This window comes from Grus americana, chromosome 1, assembly GCF_028858705.1.
Source record: "Grus americana isolate bGruAme1 chromosome 1, bGruAme1.mat, whole genome shotgun sequence".
Classification (NCBI taxonomy): Eukaryota; Metazoa; Chordata; class Aves; order Gruiformes; family Gruidae; genus Grus; species Grus americana.
In genome coordinates this window covers 102,805,328-102,827,421 of record NC_072852.1, presented here as the reverse complement: position 1 = coordinate 102,827,421, position 22,094 = coordinate 102,805,328, and the positions used below count along the sequence as shown (strand labels likewise).

The 22,094-nt window shown below is 49.3% G+C and overlaps 1 protein-coding gene across 2 annotated transcripts in view; it reads right to left on the bottom strand.

The window, feature by feature from the left end:
* The window catches only part of IGSF3 (immunoglobulin superfamily member 3), a 100,892-nt gene extending 81,202 nt beyond the window's left edge, over positions 1-19,690 (bottom strand). For both annotated transcript variants that reach the window (XM_054819675.1, XM_054819684.1), the window contains exon 1: positions 19,195-19,690. In XM_054819675.1, coding sequence (XP_054675650.1) covers positions 19,195-19,237 — 43 coding nt within the window. In that variant the 5' untranslated portion in view covers positions 19,238-19,690. The remainder of the gene's footprint in view (positions 1-19,194) is intronic.
* Between the last annotated feature and the right edge of the window lie 2,404 nt (positions 19,691-22,094).

The following is a 22,094-nucleotide window of genomic DNA, read 5'->3' as shown; positions in this document are numbered from 1 at the left end:
TGCTGGAATGCCCAAGGCAATGCCTACTTTTATATTTTCCAATGAAAAGCAGTGATGGCTTCATTACTGCCTTCCCAGCCTGAACTTTGAAGCTGTAACCACAGGTACTCCACTAAAAGATTTAGTGTAGACCTGCACAAAAAGTGAAGTCTCCTAAGATTCCTATGTGTGTTTTTTCTTCTGTTCTTTTAGCTCTTAAAATACATGTAAGGACACACCATTTACCCTGACGCCTCTAGTACTGCTCCCAGACCTCTAAAAGATTCAGCATTGTCGTGCTAGTACTAAAGCTATGAAGCATCAACACACATTTCAGATTGCTGAACCCTTGGCTGGTATGTGTTCCCAACCTATCAAGAGGAGGGGGGGGGAAATGAAATTGTTCAAGCGACAAAGCTAGGCAGGAAATTTCTGTCATAGTTCATTATGCCCTGCAGCCTCTGTATTTCTTTTTATTATCGTTCTTTAGTCTTCAGGTCCTGTATGTTCAACAACCAGGGTCACTCTTAGAATTGTCAAACGTTATTCCCTGCACAATCACTCACTCTCAGACAATAAGAAACTTCATTTTGTTTCACAGTCAATAATGTTTTAATGTCACTTCTTTTTTCATTTTCCTGCATGCTCTGCAATCCCTCCCAATACTGAGCAACTGAATGTTCCTATTGTTGCTGTAATTCACCTCATAACATCCCAGATGCTTAAAATACTCTTCTCCTAGGAGAGAAGAGTGTGGAGTCCCAAGCCTCACCTTCACATTATCCTTGCCAAAAGGAGATAGCATTTACCAGCCAGTCTTTCATTAAAGGAATTCCCTCTCTTTCATTAAAGAAGTCTCTCAGAATACTTCTGATCCACGGAGGGCTTGGTTCCTTATCTTCCCTCAAATTTGCTTTTCCTGAAGAAAAGCAAAGCTTCTTGCTGTCTTCATTTGAAACAAATTGAGGGAGGGAGCACACGCACAAGTGCCTCCTTTTACCTCCAAACAGAAACTCCAGTGTTTTGGCCCATCTTTCCACACTCCTGGAAGTTGCTTATTTGGCTTCCTTCCTCTCCCCTTGCTCTTAGTGATTCTAAAGTTTCCCTTACTTTGCTAAGGATGACATTGAGGAGTTCAGCACCCTGACTTTCTCTACAACCTTTTCTAGCATGCTTGTTCTTCTGGGCTAGGGCCAGAGCATCTCCTTTCCAAACTCCAAATCGGCTCCCTCAATTAGCCATTTATGAAGTGCTCAATCCCAAATTGTTTGCTTTCTGATAGATACGGACAGGTTTGAAGACCTGATGACAAACTGTGCTGCTGCACACCCTGCCTTCCTTCTCCCAAAGCACGCTGTTCCTCCAGCACTCCAGCTGTATCCTCAGGCATGGGCTCTGCACCTGCTCCCCATCTCCTTTTGAGCACACAGCTCTGTAGAAGTGGCACTGCAAAGAGTTATGAATCGTAATATCTAGAAATGAATGCAGCCACGAGCAATCTCTCCCGCTTCCTTCTGGCACACTGCAGAAACATTTGTGCCCCTCAGCCATGGCCATTAGCATGTGAGAATATCCAATTTGCAAGGCAAAGCTGCCATCTTGTACATCATCTTCAGCAGAAAGAGCTTTCAGGTAAACAGCAAATTAAGTTATCGCCAAAGTCAAGTGTATTGGCTAAAAGCATGCATTTCTCTAAAACAATTTTCCCACCCCACCATAAAGGATCACAAGAATACAAAGCATGGCTGTACAACTGCAGACAGTTTCCATTTTCCCTCAAAATTCTTCTGGTTTCTCCTCTGTTCACTAAGGACCAGCACGATGCTGCCTCTCAAAACCTCTGCGATTCAGTTAGACACCATCCCTGAAAGACAGACACAGATCTGGGGAGATTCTTCAGCTGCCTCTTATTGCTAATTAAGATGTCAGAATTCTTTGTCTCCTTACACTGTAATTTATTAGTTTGACATGCTATAGAGACGATCAGCAGTTGTCACCAAATTACCAAGGCTACCATTTCAAATGCGAGGACAGGTGCTTTCTTGTATTTGGAAAGGAAACTATTGCTTCCAGCCTGGGAGGGAGAAACGTACAATCATTCCCTCTATGCACATTCATAACACAATACTACTACCAATGAGTAAGAAGGACAATCAGATGCGATTCTCCTCCCTGGGGAGGAATGACCCCATGCACAAAGGGGGACTGACCAGCTGAAAAGCACAAGAAAAGACTTTAAAAAAAACCCACTACCAAACAAACAAAAAACCAAAAACTGTGAGGGGTGATTGAGCACTGGCACAGACTGCCTGGAGAAGTTGTAGAGCCTCCATCCCTGGAGATATTCAAAAGCCATCTGGACATGATCCTGGGCAACCTACTCTAGGTAGCCCTGCTTAAGCAAGGGGGCTTGGATCAGACGGCCTCCAGAGGTCCTTTCCAACCTCAGCCATGGAAGGACACTCCAACAGGACTCCATTTGCCACTGCCATCTTCTTTACCTCAGGTCTCCACCAACCACCTACTCAGAGCAGCCTCACTGTGCCAGCTCCCCTACAGAGAAAACAGTGGCAGAAACATCCCAGGAAATTCAGTTTAGAAACGTGGTTTCACAATGCAGTTAAGCTGATGTAGGTACCAGCTACATAGGAGAAAAAAGCAGTCTTGCTTTCTCACTCACTTTATTCCTAGCAACATACACCCTCCTCTCCTCATGCCTGATCCCCGTAGTGAGCTGAAAGAATTATCCAAGGAATGAGTTGTTTCCACTAAGACATTAAGAACACTTTCTTCTTTGGGGTTCAGGGACAAGGGCAAACAACCCTCTCCATCAGCAGCTGCGATATTCTACCAGCTCAGCCATGCTGTGAAACAGCACCGTCACATCGGGGCGGCAGATGGGTTGAGAGAGGCCGGGGAGCAGGAGAGAGCAAGGCAGCATGCGAGGAAGCGCCACAGTCTCTCTCCACTGGGAGACACTGATGGCGGGTCTCTAACAGGCCTTGTGGCACAGCATCAGGTGAAGCAGTGCTGCAGGCACTCGCTGCAGGCTACTCCCAAGCACACGGAAGAAAATAAAAGGACTCCAAGCCACCATTTCTAGCACACAGCACTAAGAGCAAGGGACTTAATGAAGCCTAGCTTCCTCTGCCATCAGGAGGGAGGCTGTCTCCAAGACTAATGATTTGACTGCAAGCTTCAGCTGGAGCTTTTCCTACGGCTGGCACAGTCATTTGGAGGCACTGCTAGAGCCCTTGAAGAAAAAGGTCTCCTTCAGTCCCCTGCCACCCCCCCCCCCCCGACTTGGCTACGTGCTCTTCACAAGACTTGCAGGAACTCGTTTATCTGCAAGCTCTCTACTCCCATCAAATTTGCGTGAAATTGGCCAAAGGGCTGCCCGGTTACCTGGGAAGGGGCGTCAGACAAGGCAGCACAATCAGATAAGCCATCTTTCTCTGAGACTTTCTCTGAGAACCCAGCCTGAGGAAATCCAACGAGAGGCAGGGACTGGGAATCAAAAACCACACAGAGGGAAGAAGTTATAGAAAAGCTAAGGTAGAACAAGGCTAAGAAGGGCTTTTAAAAGGGAAGACAAGCATCTTGCTTTTGGCAGGGCAGAGGAGGAGGAACTAATTTGAGAGTTCAGGGGAATAAGCAGACAACAAAAAAAGCTGAACAAATTTCAGAGGCAAGAGATGGATAGGAAGTGCTGCAGCTTACACTTCTTAAGCAGAAAGACTCAGGTGCATGCACATACATATAAGTACATGCCAGAGACAGAGATCAAGATTTTAATAAGTATGAACTTGTAACATTGGCAGAGAGAGGCCAGTCCAATTTTTTTATTAGTGAATAAAATTACCAAGAGGCAGGGACTGTAGGAGGAGGTAGACAGTGTCACAGAATAGGTCCCTCATAGTCACGAAAAACCACACGCTGAAGCTGGGCAGGGTATACTGATGAGGACATAAGAAAAGCTCTGATGGAGAGGCAGGAAAAGGCAAAGACAACAGGACTCAGAGGAAACTGTTCCAGAAAGAAACCAAAACTGGCTATTGCAAGGGCAATTGCTAAGTCAAGGAAGGGAATGCTGGATCACGACTGAGATTAGAGCAGAGGGGGCTATTAAGAAAACCCTTGCAAAGTAAATCATGGAGACAGACTAAACTGGCAGGGAGCTGGTAGGCAAAAGCTCCAGACAGAGCATCCCATGGGGCTTGTGGAGGACAGAGCAGCTGCTGAAGGAGGAGGGGATAAAGCAGCTTTGCATTGAGGGAGAGAGGCTACGAGTAGCAAAGCAAATGACAGACAAGGGAAAATGGGACCCTTAAGGCAAGCAAAAGGGTTAAAGAATCTACCTTTGTGAAAAGCACGGAGAAGGAGAGGAGTACAGGGCAAACCACCAGGTAAAGGCAGGCTCTTATTTGTATGTCATTCCTTTTTGTAAAGTCACTAAGGTTTGAGGAGCAAATCTGAAGGTGCTATACAGGGGCTATACAGGTTAAGGGGAAAGTATCATTAGCAACATTCAGTAAAGCAGAAGTTAAAGCCTTTATGAGAACAAGGCAAAAGGGAAGGAACTGCATGCTCTCCGAGATGGGGAGGTCAGCGCAGTCAGGTGACTCAAGCCAGCAGCGTGCCACTGCACGACAGCAGGAGCAGAGGCAGCAGATGGTGGGGCCGGGAGATGGGAGAAAGGGCGGAAAAAGTGTCCTGGGGGGTGGGGGCAGATGCCACTGCGTCGGCAGTGTAAACAGCTATGGGACACAAATACTGACAAGAGAAGAGAGGTGGGAGGAAATCTAAGTCCAGGGTGCAAGTAGAAAGGTAGCCACAGGGGTGGCAGGGGAGGGGGGAAAGCAGAAAGACCCAGAAGGTCTTGGCTGAAAACCAAGACAAGCAAAAGCCTGATTGGCAAGCCAGGTAACTCATTATGGTATGGATGATCTAGGCACAGGGAGGAAGGACCCTGGCTTAACCAACAGCACTTGCTGAACAAGAGGGGCCCCATCCTCCAGCACCACAACAAGAACTACACGAGAGATGCGACGGAGAAAGGGACATGCCCTTAATGACTGCAAGTCTCACTTGATGTATGGAGTCTGGAAAAATCTGCAAGTTGGATTTTTTTCAGGGTTACAGCATCAGCTCAGCAACACCACCCCTCGGGCACAAGTCCAAATGCCCTCCTGCCTCCCAGAGCAACGCGTCTCGGCACCCACGTGATGAGATTGGACAGCGTGGCTGAGAGATACTCCAAAGCCAATACACCCCGACTTCAGCAAGAGCAGACTTGCCCCTTCATAGGGCTGCAAGTTTATCTGAAGGTCTGGAAGAAAGCAGAGTCCCAGTTTCTAGACACAGAATACATGTCTGAGGGTGACTAACCAGTACTTGTCACTAAACAAAAAGTCTTTCCCCATCAACTGAGAATAAGAGGGGTGGGGAAGAGGCAAACCCTTCCTCTGCCGATACACCACAGTGAGTGTGCTCCTGCCTACGCTCCCCAATCAGCAGATGTACGTAGAAGTTTTGATCTTCAACTACTTACTTAGCAGAGCCTAGTCCCCTCTGATTGAGGAGTTAAGGAAAGGCTTACATAGCTACCAGGGAGGGAGGCTTTTTATTTATCTGATTTCAACATGCCCAAGTTATCAGACTCTAGAGGAATTCAATTAATGAGAATAAAACTCTTGTTTGATGCAAGTCTGGAAGGGTGTTGGTTTTTTTCTGTAAATAGCTGCACCCCAGAGATTTTACACTGATTATAAGCCTTAACAGCGACTGACTGATGCAAGTTGAACAGATACGGCAACCGCACCAAACGCCACGCATGCTCCAGACCTGTCGGGGACTGACAGAGCTGGAGGAGACCAGCACAAAGATGGGGAGAAGGAAGGGAGGGAGGGCCAGGAAGCTGGGAAGAGCAAGCCCAAAGGAGCTGCTGATGCCACCCTCCCTCCTTAGTTTACTGCAGCAGACTGCAAGTGATGAGGGTTGACACCGGTTGCATTTAAGCACCCACTAGCACAGCTTTGTGAGTGCCTGCCTGCAGCAGCTATGAAATACTACCTCCAGACACTGAAGCAAAATTAAATGCCTGTACAAGCAGGTGTGGCCTGTGCAAGGCCGGGGCACCACTGGTGCATGGCTGCTCTTGGTAAGCATCCCAAAGCACGCAAAAGCCACGCCTGGTGCCCAAAGCTGCAGCCACCCTAGGCTGTGGAGGTGCCCCCAGGCCCACCGCAGCCACCTCCTCCCTGCCAGGCCCCGTTCCTGCCACCATGGCATCCCTTGGGTCTCCCTGTGAGGAGGGAGGATGATCCAAGGGGGCAGCAGGAGCAAACAGACCATGGCGCACTTGCCCCAGATTTCTGTCTCAAACCAGGCCACGAGGAGGAAGGCACTGAGTTTTCTCCACTTGGGAGAAAGTACCACCATGAGGGCGAGGGGCGCTGGTGGCCCTTACGCAGCTCCCACCCTCTCTGAGGTGAGGGGCTGGGCCCAGGAGGGAACATGGCACAGCATGCCACCACCACCCACATCTAAGTGGGAAGGGGGCCACAGCCATGGCAGGGTGGCCGTGCACATATCCCATGCCAGCAACAACCCCCTCCTCAGACCCTGCCCTGTGTTGGGGGATGCCTTCCCCATATGTCTCTGGGGCCCGTGGGGGGTGAATTACAGCCAGAGGCAGCAGCACTGAAGTAAGTTTTGCAGCCTGCATTTTGCAGCCATGATGGCATAATGAAGTCAGACGTCTGCTCTGCTGTGCCCAAGCTAAAAGGGTGATCTGGGTGCCCAATGTCTGCAGCAGGCGGCCGGCCAGGGTCCTGTGCTGCAGCAAGTGCCACCCTGCGGGGTGGGAGCCCCTTCGAGGCCCATCTTTGTGCGTGCGAGATGGCAGCCTCGCTGCGAGGGTCTGTCCAAAACAGGCATGGCTGCAGGGACACAGGGGTCAAGCATGTCACAGAACACTGCTGCTGCAGAGACAGGGGCTGCATGCTTGGGGTTTCTGTTTAAAAATGAACTTTTCCCATATCACTAAAACACACACAAAGCACGGCCCCGCATCCCTCCCTGAGCACTTTGCAGGAGCCAAATGGGAGAAAGTTACAACAGCGACCGCCCAAAGCAGCGGCTGCACAGAGAAGGCCAGACCATCACACTGCGACTGCTCCGGCCTCGCTGAGCTGCTGCTGGGGCCATGCCCGGTCCCCCAATGCCGCCCGGCAAAACCAGTGTGAATCAGGCACAACCCACCTCCCGAGGCGGGACCGAGGGGCTCCAGCAAGCCCTGGGGACGACCCCAGCAACAGGTCACACCTGGGCCCGGGTTAGCCACCGGCACTGCAGAAGTGGGGGAAAGAAGGAAGTCTGATGGCAATATAGGCTTTGGAGAATTTTACTCTGATAATCCTCTCCCAAGGTCAGCTGGCAGGCTGGCTTTAAAGGGAACATAAGGAGGAACATTACAAATCACTGAAATGATGGGAACCAAACACAGGGTGCAAAACATTTCTCATAAAAATGTTTTTTTAAAATCCTGCTGTGAAAATAAGCACTGGTCCTGACACCAGCTTCCAGGCAGTGCTCATCCCAGGAGATTTACCCAATGTTTATTCAATGCACATTTCACTAAAACTTGCATCCTTACACCCAGCCAAGAGACCAAACAAACATCCATAATTTCCTCTGACACCTCCTAGCTACACTGCTCTGACAAAACAAACCAGAGGCATCCAGTACCATAACATGCCAAAGAGAAAAGAAACTCCAGCTCCTTTACTCAACCCCTTCAACACAGCAAGCGAGCGAGCAGGAGGAATCGTAAGCTGAACCAGCCAGAATTCATCAGCTGGTTAGGACAGCACCAAGAATACCTCCTGGCTGTATACTTGGGAAAGACACGTAGGTATTTCTATAGTCTACTTACGCAGAAATCTCAGGAACTCTTCCTCCTCTTCCCTAAGGGAGATTCAAGACTTTTGAGGTTTAACAGCTGCAACAAACAGTCTCCTTTTACAAGAGAAAATATTCAGGAACAAGATAACAAGAGACACAGTTACTGAAACAGGATGAAAACACAGAAAAAGCCTCTGGGGTCTAAGCACTGCCCTAATGACTGTAGACTGCTACTCAGAAAATCTGACTTCGAGTATACAGCTCTCATCACCACTTGCAGATCAAATAGGAATGGCAAGATGCAAATCTGGCTGCCTGCAAGAGAGGCAATCTAAGCTACCATTTGTGAGCGACCTGCTAGCAATGCCACAGTCCCTGCAAGCACACAGAAATAAAAATCTGCAAATGCCCTTGATCTTGCATTCATTCCCCAGTAGATTACTGTGCTTAACCCAAACATTACTACTTTTCTGTTTTGGGGAGATGAGGGCACAGTCTTTGTTACACTTAAAACAGCAAGAGAATATATTCTGTATTCAAATTTGATTGCAGGCCTGGGAGATGGGTTAAAAAAAAAGGGTTAGAAGGGAAATAATGCCAGCTATACTCCTCTATTAAGAACAGTATTGCACTTATTTCACAGCCAAGAGGTATAGCAAGTCTACAAAGCCAACTCAAAATTAGCAAATACATTTTGCCTGTACATTAGAACAGAATGCAGATGCTAAACCCATTATATAGACAGCGAAGTGTCATCAGAGCAAAGAAGGTAAAAATAGCAAAGTTATCTGTAAGATGACTAAGCAAATGGATTTTCAAAAATATGCTTTCAAATACGACACCCTTTTCTTAGAGCTGCATACATCTGTTTAGCTTTGTTAATTTCTCAATTCTTTCTTTTGATAATTTATTTTTGGCCTCCCGCTAGCACACTTCCCCAGAAGCCTCACTCCACCCTACTCACACTCAAGACTTGCATCCACATACACAGAATGATTTAGAAACTGATGCTGATCACCCCAGTAACTACAGAGAACCTCTACCACAGCGCTTCTAGGACTGCGTATTGGAAAACTGGCTTCCTGCTGTCTCCCACCTTCATTTCTATCCCTTCCCTATCACCCCCACCCATCTCAGGGGTCTTCATGGCTCCACTGGCAACTTCCAGGACTGATGAACCCTCTCCCTTCTTACATGACCCTTGCTTCTGGCACTTTTGCAGGCGAGAAATGGCCCATCTCTTTTCCAGACCACTGCCAGTGCCTGGAGGAGGAGGCTAGATGTTGCCACCTCAGGAACAGCAGTGGTTGGAAGCAGCAGGAGCAGCAGAGCCGTGCACGGCTCCTGCAGCTGGGGTGGGAGTTGCATCCCCCCATACCTCTCCCTCCCACACGTGCTGCCAGCAGCCATGTTTAGAGGCAGCTGGCCTCAGCTACAGCCATACTGCCCTGCACATCTCCCTCTCTTCCACCAACACCCAGATGTCTCCATAAAGAAAATTACCCTTTCCTCAGACTAAATCTCTTTAGGGACTTAGTTGGCCTTCACACAGCTGCAATCGCTGGTAATCTACATTTCTGAGATAACAGCAGTAGTTGGTGCTTGGCCAAGCCACCCAAGTCATTCCTCTGCCATGCCAAAGCCCTGCGTACGGCTCCTCTCCGGCTCCCTCTCACAGAGAAACAGGTACCTGCCGGCATCCCAAAAAGCCAACTCCTGCTGCTTGCCCCAACCCCTGCCAGGAGCCCAGCCCTCCTCCTCCAGGACCTGAGCACAAAGTCCTGGGCTGCCCTTCCCAGCAAGTGGGTTTCCAAGGCTCAAAACCATTACGTTGAGATCATTAGGATGCTTTTAGTAATGTATCCCAGTGGATCTGCTAGAGCAGCTATTAGGTATTTGACGCACAGTAAATCTTCCCTCACGCTCATCCCTCTCATCCCTACATCCTCCCCCAAAATAAGCCAGCCAAAAGACAGGGACAGACTGGACTACACAGCTTTGTGATCCAGATGACACCCAGGAGAAGCAGGATGGCGCCAGCCCAGCATGGGCAGACCTCTGAGAAGAGGTGACAGACCTCTCCAGGGCATGGCTCCCCTTGCCTGCCCTACACCACCCCATGCAGCTCAAGGCAGTCTCAGATGGCATGGCCACACGATAACTCCCCACTGCAGGAGGAAACCAACCTCCTTCCCACCACACGTTCACTGCCACCTTCTCCCTTGCAAAGGCTGAAAAAAAACCCCAAAAAAGTCAACCCGAGCACCAGGGCCAGGCACAAATCCAAATAACTGCTGCAGTAAGTGCTGCCCTTCCTTTGCATGGTGGTCACAGGGCAGCAAGGGTCCCCTGTCCAGCAGCTCCCTGGGAGCACCCAAGCCAAAGCAGATCGACAGCAGACCGGTGCGTATAGCAACTGTCAGTCTTCATCCTTTACTCTTGCAAACTTACTCCATTTAAAAGATAAATGGGATGATCTCCTATGACTTGCCCCACAAAGGCAGAGGAAGCTGCTGGGGAAGCAGGTTTTTAGCCTCACCTCTCCCACATTCAGCAGCAGCAGGAGGTGTACTTCCAAGCACATCACAGGAGAGCTCTCGCTGTGGAGGGGGAAGGGGCTAACCTGAGGCTGCAGAGGGACCCTGCAGGCACAAGAGGAAATATCAAGAGGAGTGGATGGGGTGTAAGAGCAGCGGAAATGAGGAAAGAAGAAAACAAAACTAGGCATCTTAAGCAAGACTTAAGCACATCCAAGAACACAGACAGGGTCCCTCTACGACAACCATGGCAGTACATGAGAGGTCACTTCTGAGCACATCTCTCCTTACACCTAGGCAATGGGAAGGGGGTGGGAGAAAGAGCAATTTGAGATGAGAAAAAGGAAGATGTTTTGATATCTGCCTATGAAGATGAGCAGGCAGATTTACATCACCTTGCAGCTCTTTGGACTCTGGACAACCTTTGCCTTTCTGCAGCACAGGCATCCCAGGCTGAACTCTGATCCCTGCTCGCAGGCAGGGCACCTGAAGCTGATTTTGTTCAACTCTGCCTTATTTACAGCAGAAAGGAGCAAGTGCTTGGCGACTTAAAGCATTTGGCAGCTATACACTCTGGATTAGATTTAACTGCTGACTAGCTCATGGCATGGGACTGATTAGACGTAACAGCTCCTTACATGCCAGTAACCCATAGATTAACTGTGCTGCTGTAACGAATCACAGCAGCTCCAAGTTGCAGTCACGTGGGCCATGCCCCACGAGCATAACGGAGTGGCAAGGAGAGGCTGGTCCCGTTCATGTAGGATAAGCCAGAGAGCTTGTGCAAGTAAGTAACACCATAGAGTTCAAAGTAAAAATCAATTTTCTTCTTTTCCTAACACCAAGAGTGAAATCAATCAGGGCAGAAGAATCTCTTCCAAGCTATGCTCCCAACATGTATAAGAAAAAAGCAGCCTGCTTGCTTAACAACAGCAAGCAAAACCTCAGCCCTAACACTGCGCTTTCCCTCCAAAAAAAAAAATCCCATGATACCTTTTAAGCCACTATCTCTACTTTAAGGAGCCAAGAGCAGAAATAGAGTGACTTGCCTACAACTATATCACAAGTCAGAAGAAAGCACTGGAATTTGCATGCTGTGACTCCTGCTGTAGGTGCCGGACAACACTGCAGGCATAAAGGTCAAACCCTTCAGCAGGAGCTCTTAAGATATTGTCTGCAGGCCACAGGCAGCCAGCAGAAAGCTGGGAGATGGCACGGCGCCAGCTCAGCTTCCATTGGTATCCATGCCCTTCGGTGCAAAGCGTCTTAGCACCTGGTGGGGTAGTTAAACCATCATCCCCTGCAAGACGGAGCAAACATCTCTCCTCTGTAATGGGATTAGACAAGCAGAGTAGGAAGACAGTGTACGGGAACCTCTAGGAGAGGAAAGCAAAGCTTGATAGCATATTCCGGAGGTGGAGGAAGCTGAGGACCAAGGACTGTATGAGAAGGGAGGGAGCAGAAAGCACTGAGCTGGAGAGATGAAATGATATGGTGAGAAGGGGCAGAGTACTTTGAAAGCACGTTGGAGATAAACGCATTCAGATAATTGCTTAGAAGAGAATAAATATTAGTAAGTACTATAATTACCTTGAACACTTTACAAAGCTGTAAGAAGAAAAATGACTAGAAGAAGGGCTGGCACACATGCTCGTGGGAGCCCCTATTTCAAGCTAGCAAGAAGGAACCAACAAGGCCTGACACCCAGGTTGGTAATTTCAGCCTGGCAGCCAGCCACAGCCCTTTGGCTAGATCCTAGGTACTGGGTAACTTGAGTTAATAAGTGCCAGATTCCAGCAGTATGGTTTTCCAGAGTAAAGAGCTTCTGGATGACTTCTGGCAACAAGCACCTGCCTTCTCCTGTGGCTCTTACTCAAGGTCCAGCTCTACTTTCAGAGAGATTTGGAGGAACCCAGGCAGATTCCTGTGTCCCTGGTGATGGTGCTGAATGCAGACAGAAAGATTTATCCAAGAAGTCAAAGTTTCAATTTATATAAGCAGCCAAATCTTGATACCCACGCTGTAACAGGAGATCAGAGCCCTTCTTTCCCTGAGACGCAAACAAAAGCTTTTTTGCTTTTTGGAGGCTCAGTATCTCATCTTCAAGCTTCCATCTCTCTAAAGGCTTCAGAAACCATCCATTTCACACAGCAACCTGGGTCAGTGCCGAGCTCCTCTCAAACACAAACCAGACATTTAGCACTACAGAGTCTGTGGAAAAACACATCTACCTCACCCCATGCTCCCAGCTCCCTCTAACAAGCTTACCAGCCAACTTCCACACAAAGCCCAAAAGCCATAAAAGTGACAGTGTGCCTCAGGCAGAGATCAGGGATGCAGCAGGGGTGGGGAACAACTACCAAGAAAGCAAACAAAAAAATCCCCCAAAAACCCAGATGCATCACCCATTCCCTGCTCTTCCCCTGTAATCATAACAACTCCAGAGGGGAACTCATTTGCTGGGAAACAAAGCTATCTGCTCTTGTGCGCGGAGCAGGGAACACTGGGCAAACAACGCTGATTCCAAACTCGTGCTGCTAGTCAAAACAAAACAAAACTTAGCAGTGCCACAACAGCTGTACATCAAACCCACCTCTAACCATGTCAGACCCTGATGAGCTGTTTTGCAAGGACCAGAAAAACAATGCCCAGAAAGAACCGACATTAGTGTAACGCTTCACAGTGCTAATGGCTGTGCAGCTGCCCCGCGTGCTGCTCTGCGGCACACACTCTGGATCCCCATGGTTTCTGCTGTCCCAGTAGGGCCAACTTTGTTGAAACTGCACGGGAATCTCCTTATTCCTGCACTTCAGCAGCAGCGTCAGCCCTTTCTGACTGGCAAAGTCTTACGGCTGCCAAGATCAGAAGAGACAGGAGAAGCGCTAGATGATTTTTCAAGTCCCGAATGGAATCAATAGCTTCATAGGAAAGAAGTCAGCCAAGAGAGGCGGTAAGTACGCTGCTCAGGAACAAGAGAACAAATACGGATGGATCCTCGCTATCTCCGTTTCTTTTGTACTCAGGAGTCTTTGACACTTTAAAAGCTGCGGGTGTGGTGGAAGGCCCAGCATTTGGCAAGATCCATCCTCCAGAGCCTGTTCTCATCTATCTTTCTTACCAGTTGGCTTCTTCACCTTCCTTCTCCTTCTAGTGCTTTCCCTTGGCTCATTTTTTCTCCACCTCTCCACTCAACAGTGAGCCACGTCTTCCTTCCCTGTGGACTATCATCCAACGAGAGCAGGAGATGGACCTGGAAACATCAAGGAACCACCAGCAGTGGAGAAAAATCAGAAAGAAGGAGCCACAGGAGCATACAGGCAATGGCTTCAGCCAGAAACTCCATATTAAACACCATGCAGGGCAGAGCAGGCAGCCTCTGTCAGGAGCTGGTAACAGTTAAGAGAGTGGCTGTGGTCAAACTCTGGACTCACCTCACCTGTTTGGCAGGGCTCAGCAACTGGTTGCACACCCCAGACCCATAGTACCGAGGCCCTGGTGCACGGACAGCAAACCAGGGTGACCCAGCCAAATGAATTCACCATGCCCTCCAGCCACCAGCCTCTCCACAACCCCCCCTTCCCTTGGGCCCCCACAAACATCTGCAGGACCATGTGAGAAATGGGTCTACTTTCAAGTCAGACAAGTTGCCAATCCCTCTATGTATTTACTGGTTTTGCCAAGTTAGTTTTCAGACCAAGAAAGTCCCTCCAAGCGGTTCCTCACACGAGCACCCTGGCCTGCACTCTCCCCTCCCCATGCCGGGCAGGAAGCAGCCTGGAACAACTCCTTTCAGGAGCAGCCCCGCTTTTTAGGGTTTGTGCAAGTCCTGTGCAGCAACAGTACAAGTCCTGAGCGTCAAAGCCTCTCCCTTTTTGAAAAAAGCTTCCCATCACTTAGCTAGGATGGTCTGATTTTGTGCTTATGTTCAATTACTTATAGAAATGTGACTTTAGCAGCAGCTAGAAAGGCAAGATTTCCTCTTGTCTCATTGCCATTTGCTAATTAAAGCTCCTAACGACAAAAAGCTTACTAACATACATCATTGGAAACATGTTCCTAGTACACTGATGGAGACAGGGTAAGCAACAGGTTAGAGCTGGAAATGACATATATGCACGCAGACATCCTAGACCCACTGAAGGCAGTTGCAGACCCAATTTCTTCGCGTTGCAATTTGATCAAACCCCGCTTTGTCAGGAAAGGCTCCATTTTAGCCTCTCCATAGCTGATAAGAAACAGATGCTAAACGTCTCCTAACATTTACCCAGAGAGCTATTCTTTAAGAGGAATAGACTAGGAAAGAGATGCCAATATAAAAATGGAGTCAAAACCAATTTAGCAGGTTATCATTAAGGAGTATTTAGCAACTTAAAAGCCAGAGGCAAATCACAATACTGCAGTTTTCCAGACACTGGCTGGAGGGCCTAAACGTCCTTGATACCAGTAGAAAACTCAAATCACAAGCAGAGGAACCCTAGCAACAAGAAGAAAACCCAATCGTACTTGAAAAGCTTCCCCCTTCCTTTTGGGCAGTTTTCCTGTTCTGGGCAGGGTCTGCAGATTGCTAACTTTTAGACAGCGAAGAGCACTCTTTCAAGTTATAGCACTCTGACTCATCTGAGTTAAACTAAGTAAAATACCTCTGGCTTCATACTAGACTGTATAACTTGTAGGGCAATGGCTGAATCCATGACTGATTTTGTAGGGGTAAGAAAGAAGCCAAGAGAGACCAAAAGGAGGAAATTTAAAAGGAAATTATATAGAAATATACACATATATACATAAAAAAGCAGTTTCCTGGTCCAAAAAATTCAATAAGCCTCCCAACACAGAAGCAATGCTCTCCCTATGACCCCCTCTCTCCCACCCCCCTCCCTGTGGTCTGCAGCGCTGTTTATTCTGGCTTTTGCTTTATATAATGGGTCTGGTAAAAGTGTTCCAAGTACACGTTCGATTTACAATAAAAACTGCTTTAATAAAGACATCTAACTTGACGGAAGGTCAACTAAAAGACGACAATTCGCATAAACCTAAACCTCCTGTGTAAATAAACAGGATTTGCAGGAGCCTCAGGATGTCAGGCAGTCTGGCCAAGACTGCAGGGAGGGAGTCTCCCCGCGAAGAATTACATTTGGGGATGCGCAAGAGCGGAGCCTGCCAGCCCGGCACCGGCGGCCGCGGCAGCCTCCCACCGCACTCGGGAAACCCAGAGAACCGGCTGACCCGCATGCAGAAATGAGGCAACAGCCAGGGCCATCTGCAGAGCCCCTGTCCGACACATTCCCCATCCTGACACGTTCCTCGTCCAAGAAGTAAAGCCACAGCCCACCCTGGCACATTTGGGATCGGTTCAGGTCCAGCACCGCACACCACGGTGACCCAGAGGCAGCAAATGCAGGGGTGAGGGCGGCACAATCGGCTTGCAAAATGAAGCTCGTGGCAGAGGACTTCGGGCAGACGCAGGTGGAGAAAGCACGATCTTGGCCACTGTTGCTAACAATGCATCGAGGAGCAGATGAGGCACTAGCAACATTCCTGGGCCGCTAGCTTTGGTAAAGAAAAACAACCCCAAACCCCCTGTGTGTGCAAACACCCACTCTGCCGTTTTCTCTGTCTGCTCCCCTCCAGCTCTATCGCATCCGGGCTTGTGTCAGCCACTGACCCCCTCAACCCCTGCGCCTGGGAAGGCAGCAGCAGAGCAGGAGGGTGCGATGGCAGAACACTTGAGCGGCAGTCAACTGCACACTGCTGCTCCCCAGCCAGCACCCCTTCCCCTCCGGGAGACAGGCCTTTAAGATCATCCCTTCTGTCTCCAAGAGTCGTCTCTGCAGCATTATTTCACTCCAACATGCCATTTACAAGTGAGTTGCAGTTTCAAGACCTTACACAGGCTCTACTCCCCTCTAGGAATCACAAATAAATCACCAATTACTATGCATGAATAGAGAGAGGAAGAGGGTAATGAGTCTATGTACATATATACATATGCAATGTTTGAACACAAAGAGCTGTAAATTGCATTCACAGGTGGTATTCTGGAGACTGCAGGAGACTCAAAAGCAGAACTATTCATAAACCAGTCACCGACATGAATGAATTCAGCATTCCCCAGAAGCCTATTGTGTTTCCTATATATTACACTATAAATATGAGGAGTATCAGACTTTGCATCCCTGCAAAAAAGAAGGTAAATCTTGCAACTACACATAGGATTAGCACTGGCTGGCACAAGTATTAATGGTCTCATCGCTGCATGAGGATTATTTACGGCACTTGCTCTATTTTCCCATTTTGTACTTGCTGTGATGAAGTGCCACTTGTTTAAAGAACCCTGTAACAAACACTGCAGCAAGAGGGGAAAAAACAGCAGAGATCTACAAATGTTACACCCACATGCCAGATGTGGGTTTTCAAACCCTAGTTTTGCAGTTACTTGGATTCTGGTAGGTAGTTAATGCTTGATATGTTATATTAAATCATCCACTGGCTCTTTCCATAACCACAATTCCTCTGTCAGCGATTCTAATGAGTTTGCAAAAGGATAAGGAAAAATTGACTTGTATTTCTTTTTCTGCATACTCAACCCATAGTACCCTATCCATATATTCTAGCATTACCATTACTTGTTTGGAAAGCAACAGTCCCCTTCTAGCCAGTCAGAGATTTATGTTATGAAATAAGGCTTTTTACCCCAGCTTCTTCCCCACTAAGTCAAATGATGCCTCAGTTTTGCAAACAGCAACCTAAAGCACTTCTGTGCAACTCAAGGCTTTGAGGCACGGTCACACATCCCCAGTTTTGTTAAAACCGGCAGCTGGGCAAATGCAGACTGTCTAAAGAAATCCAGGTGAAAAACACCAAAAGAAAACTAACTCCAAGCATGCACGTGGTAGGCTTCCTACTGTTAAAAACAGCCTTGCGTTTAACACAAGGAGGCTAGCACAACATTTTTACAAACTAAATACATCCGTGGGATTTGGGATCACTGAAAAGCAACCGATTCTCCAAGTGACAGAAGACACATCGCAGCTCATCCCCTGAGGAGGGTGAAGGCACGTTAGAGCTGGTTTTAGCTTAAACCCAGAAAGCCAGTTCCTGCAAGCAGAGCGTTGGGGCGGTCTTGGCAGCCGGCCAGGTGCTGGGTTAGCACCGACACGGGGTGTACAGGGCAGGCCTAGAGGGTCCCACTTCTGTACCGCCGTGGGAAGCCTTCGGCAAGACGATGCCCTCTGCTGCTACGCCACCGCATCAGCGGGGCGCGCTTCGGAGCAGCACGCAGGCAACCGACCGCTCGCTCACTCCATATTAGGAAGACTTAATCCAGAATGGTGTTATTGTTCTTCAACTGGAGAGACTGAGCGTGCGAAGACAAGGCAGCAAGCGACTGCCGTTTGTCTACACCCATCTCGCAGGCTATGACAGTCTGCCTGTACTTGCCAAACAAAGTCACCCTGGATAAACTTAGCTTTAAGATGGCTTTTTTCAGGGAACCCAAGGAAGAAAGCTACCGGTTAAGGGAAGTTTGAACCCTCTCCAAAACCATTTCAAAGAGTCACCTCTCTTTCTCTTTCCTAAAGACAGACAGAAGCATGAAAAAACCACAAACACACACAAATTAGAGACATGGAAGCACGACTGAAACTCAAGTAAAGGTGGTGTTTCCAAATTGGCAGAGCAGGTATGTGACAATTCTCAAGACAGTAAAACTGCCGGCCTTGCTGCTTCTTCCCTTGATAGCATTAATGCCAGCAGAAAATCTTACCAGTGAAAAGGCAAATCAAAACAACTCCGAGGTTGCTCTGTATATACACAGGCAGAAAAGCAGCATGAGGGTGCCGTACTGTATTTTCCACAAACGTTCCTGTCGACTCATCAGTACTAATCCAGGCACATGGGCTGCCACAAAAAACGTAAGAGGCATTTTAATTGTCTTGTATTCTGCTTTTCCCAAATTTGTAGGAAGGGATCTTGCATTGCTACAGCATCTCTCACCCAGCAGCAGGATCCCAAAGGACTTTACAGAGCTGTGTACAGTCATCCCCCGGGGAAGGCACTTGTGGGATGGGACAAAAACACACGTTTAACGGTTCACAGGGTACAAAACGCAGGCAGGCAGAGAAGAAGGGACTACAGGAGGAGTTTGGAGAGACAGCACAAAGCAATCAAATTGCATTTTACGAGAGCAGAAACTGCCTTCCCTCTACGTTTAAACGTACTCTTCAAGAGCCAAGACGAGGACTTTGTTTCTGCAGCCTACCTTACCCCAGGCATTTTCTCTGCCTTCATTGTGCCAGCTCAACACCGAGCCGCAACTCCCTACCCTTACGATTCCCCTCCGACACGTCCCCGAGCACGGAGCAGCCCCTGGCCAGCCGCTCGCCTTCCCAAGTTGATGCCGGGGCCCGGCGGGGAGGAGCTGCCCGTCCCCTCCGCTCTCACCGCTCCCACGCCCCGGCAGCCCGCTCCGGCCGGACCCCGCTTAGCGCCACGGGGCTCGGCGAGCATGGTCACCGGGGCATTGCAGGTGGAGATGAAACCCCGATTTATTTTATAGATATCTAATTTTTTATATATATATTTATTTATATTTTTTCCCTCCTCCCTCCGACCGCAGGAACAGCGCGGGCAGTGACAACTCCTGGGGGAAGGCGCTAGGTATTTTCGGCAGGGGTGACCCTCCCGGGAGCCCTACGAGAGAGGACACCCACTGGGGGTCCCGCCCCGCCCGGGAGACCCCCGTCCCGTCCCGCCCCCGCCGGCGACCGGCACTTACCGAGGAAGAGCAGGGAGGCCAGCTGCGGCCGCAGGGTCCGCATGGCTGCCGGGGCGCGGGGCGGCGGCCGCCCTTACCTCCCGCCGCGGGGCGCCGCGGGGCGCCGGCTCCCGGGGCAGGCGTCGCGCCGGGCCCGGCGGCACAAAGGGAAGGCGGCGGGGCCGGCACGGGGAGGCGCCAAGGCAGGCGGGGGCATCGCCCCCGCAGCGGGGCGGCCGCCGCGCCTCCCCTCCCCGCCCCGCTGCTCCGCGCCCCGCCGCTGCTCCGCACCGACGGCTCCTGGGGGAGAGGCAGGAGGCAAGGGAGAAATCGTCTCGTCCGCGGCGCGGAAAAAAAAAATACGGAGAAGGGGGGGGCACGAAGCAACAACAAAAAGACCCCACCCCGAAAAGTTATAAAAATAAACGGGGCGCCGCGCCCCCCAGCTTGCTCCGGCCCGCCGCCCTCACCTGCCCGCCCGCCCGCTCGGCGCTGCCGCCGCCGCGGGGTGCCCGGCGCTTCCTCCGCGGCGCCAAACTCCTCCCCCGGCCCGCCCCGCCGCCGCCACCGCCCGCTCCCCCCGGCGGCGGGCGAGGGAGGCGGGCAGCCCCCGACCGGCGGGCAGGGCGCGCTGCGAGGCCACAGGGCCGGGCAGCGGCCGGGGGTGTCCCCGGAGCGTGGCCGCTGCTGGGACGGGGGTCGGGGAGGGCGCCGCGGAGCGTGGCTTTTGAAAGGTGGTGGCGTGGGGCTGCGAGGCCAGGGGTGAAGCCGGGATCGTAAAAGAGCGCAGGGATAAACCGGGTTCCTTTGTTTTAAGGGAGAGAGTCCTCGGGCGCTCCTCGGAAACCCGGCTTCTTGGGAAATGGCATAAATGCTCCCTTTTGTTCCCATGCAAACCAAAAATAACAGCCGGACTTTCCAAGTTTCGACCAACTCGTGACCGTCCCGCTGCGATGCGCCGTTACCGAGACCCGAATTCAGGGCTGGCGTTAATGCCAGGCTGCCAGATGTGAGCCCTCCCCATGTGCAGGCACTGCTGCACTTGGGATGCTGCCCAGGCAATCAACACTACAATGTGTCAACGCCAGAAACGCATCAAAAGTACATTCAGGAAACACTGAAATGCATAAATATGGCAACAGTGGGGACTGGGTTTTATATTGTTTGTAAATAAAATATGAATCAGAAAGCCCTTCTCAAGGGCGCAGATGTTCAAATGTCCTTGGAAACAAAACCCCCAGTTGCTTGTTTGCTCACAAAAATAAGAAAAGAAGCCAGGAGTGAGAGCAGTAGCAGAGTGAGGTACCATTCTAGTGCTCCAATCCTGCAAGGACCCTTTTGCAGGAGATCCTTCTGCCTACACGCAGAGTGCCCACTGAAGTCTTGGTAGTGCAAATGCAGGAACCCAAACCCTTCTGCACCACAGAAAGGCAGAAACCAGCACAATCCCAAGCTGTCTAATAAAAGATGCCAAGTCCTGAGAAGCTGCACCCAGCAGAAGTCAGAAGCTGTCTGTGTTACCATATGGACTCGCTTCCCAGTGTGGCTGTTGTGGCAGATGCATTGGTAGCCAGCTCCTAGTGACCCAGCAAATTCTGTTTCTGCAGGCTAATAATGTTAAGCTGTGCCATTTTCAGAGTGGGAGCTTTAGTTTGCAGCTTCGTCATGCTCTCTAAACAGAGGAGTCAAAGAACAGAATAACCACAGAGATGTGGGAGAGAAAGGGTTAGCGTTGTATTTGCACTGAAAATTAAACTCACGCTTTGGCCCTTAAGCTTTAATTACATCAAGACTGCCTTCAAGTGAGACTTGGAAAAGGAAGAGGGGTAATGATAAGAGTTGATAGAAAATACCAGACTATTTGCCTTTTCTCTTAGGTAATTTGAGGGCTGAAACGTCATCCAGTGTAACACCGCTCAGCTTGCTCAATATTTTTCACGTGCAGTCTCCTATTGTAAGTCCTCACAGACAAGCCCATCAGCATGTAGAGAAGCACTGTGGGGCTACTTTGAAGCAAACTTCCAGCATCTTTAAATGGATGCAGGATAACGCTCATTTGCTCTAATGCTTCAAAAGATGTATATCTAGAGAAAGAAATAATAGCAAAAGAAAAAAAAAGGTAAATTAAGAAATACAGGGCACAGGCAGGAGAAAGCATTTTATTCAGGATAAACTCAATAAAAAGGAAGCATTAAAGTTTGGTGATACAAAAAAGCTTTTCTAGATGGCAAGGGATGTAGACCACGGAGACACTACATTCCTGTATGGAGAAATTATTTCCATCTCCAGCTGAAGAGACAGGGAGGAAAACACTGGGGTGATTCAGGTGAGTTCCCGGCACAGGTCAGGGACAAGCCCTGGTTTCTTGGCTCTGAATACATTGCTTTCACCAGTGGAGCCTGTTGTAAGATAATTCAAGTTGAATTTGGGTGCATTCTTGCTATTTCCGGACACTGTGTGACTTTACAGCATACCAGCCTAACAGGAGCATAAAAATGCCCTGCAAAAATGTTATCAGAGATTCACTAAACATTCACATCCTCTTCTCAGAGCTCTTGCAGGGTATTGCATTAATGCATAGTAACAATAAAAATATAAAAAGACCATGGAAATGACATTATAGCATTATAAGATTAATCCAATTCCAGTCAAATTAGATTATAATAAGAATTCTGTGTGTTAAAGACTATTAAGGGGAACCTGTGTTTCAAAAGCTTCATCACCTTTGCGCGTGTTCTCCTCCCTGACCCCAATAATAAAAATAGCTTGGCATTCACGAAAGCACCCTTCTTCAGAGGACTTCACAAACACTCTCTGGTCTTTTGAGGAAAACATTTGCCTCGCTTCTGCATCAGTGGGGAAACTGAGGCTCAGGCAGGGCGGCTTCCTCAAACCTAGGGAAGCAGCCAGCCCTCCCTCAG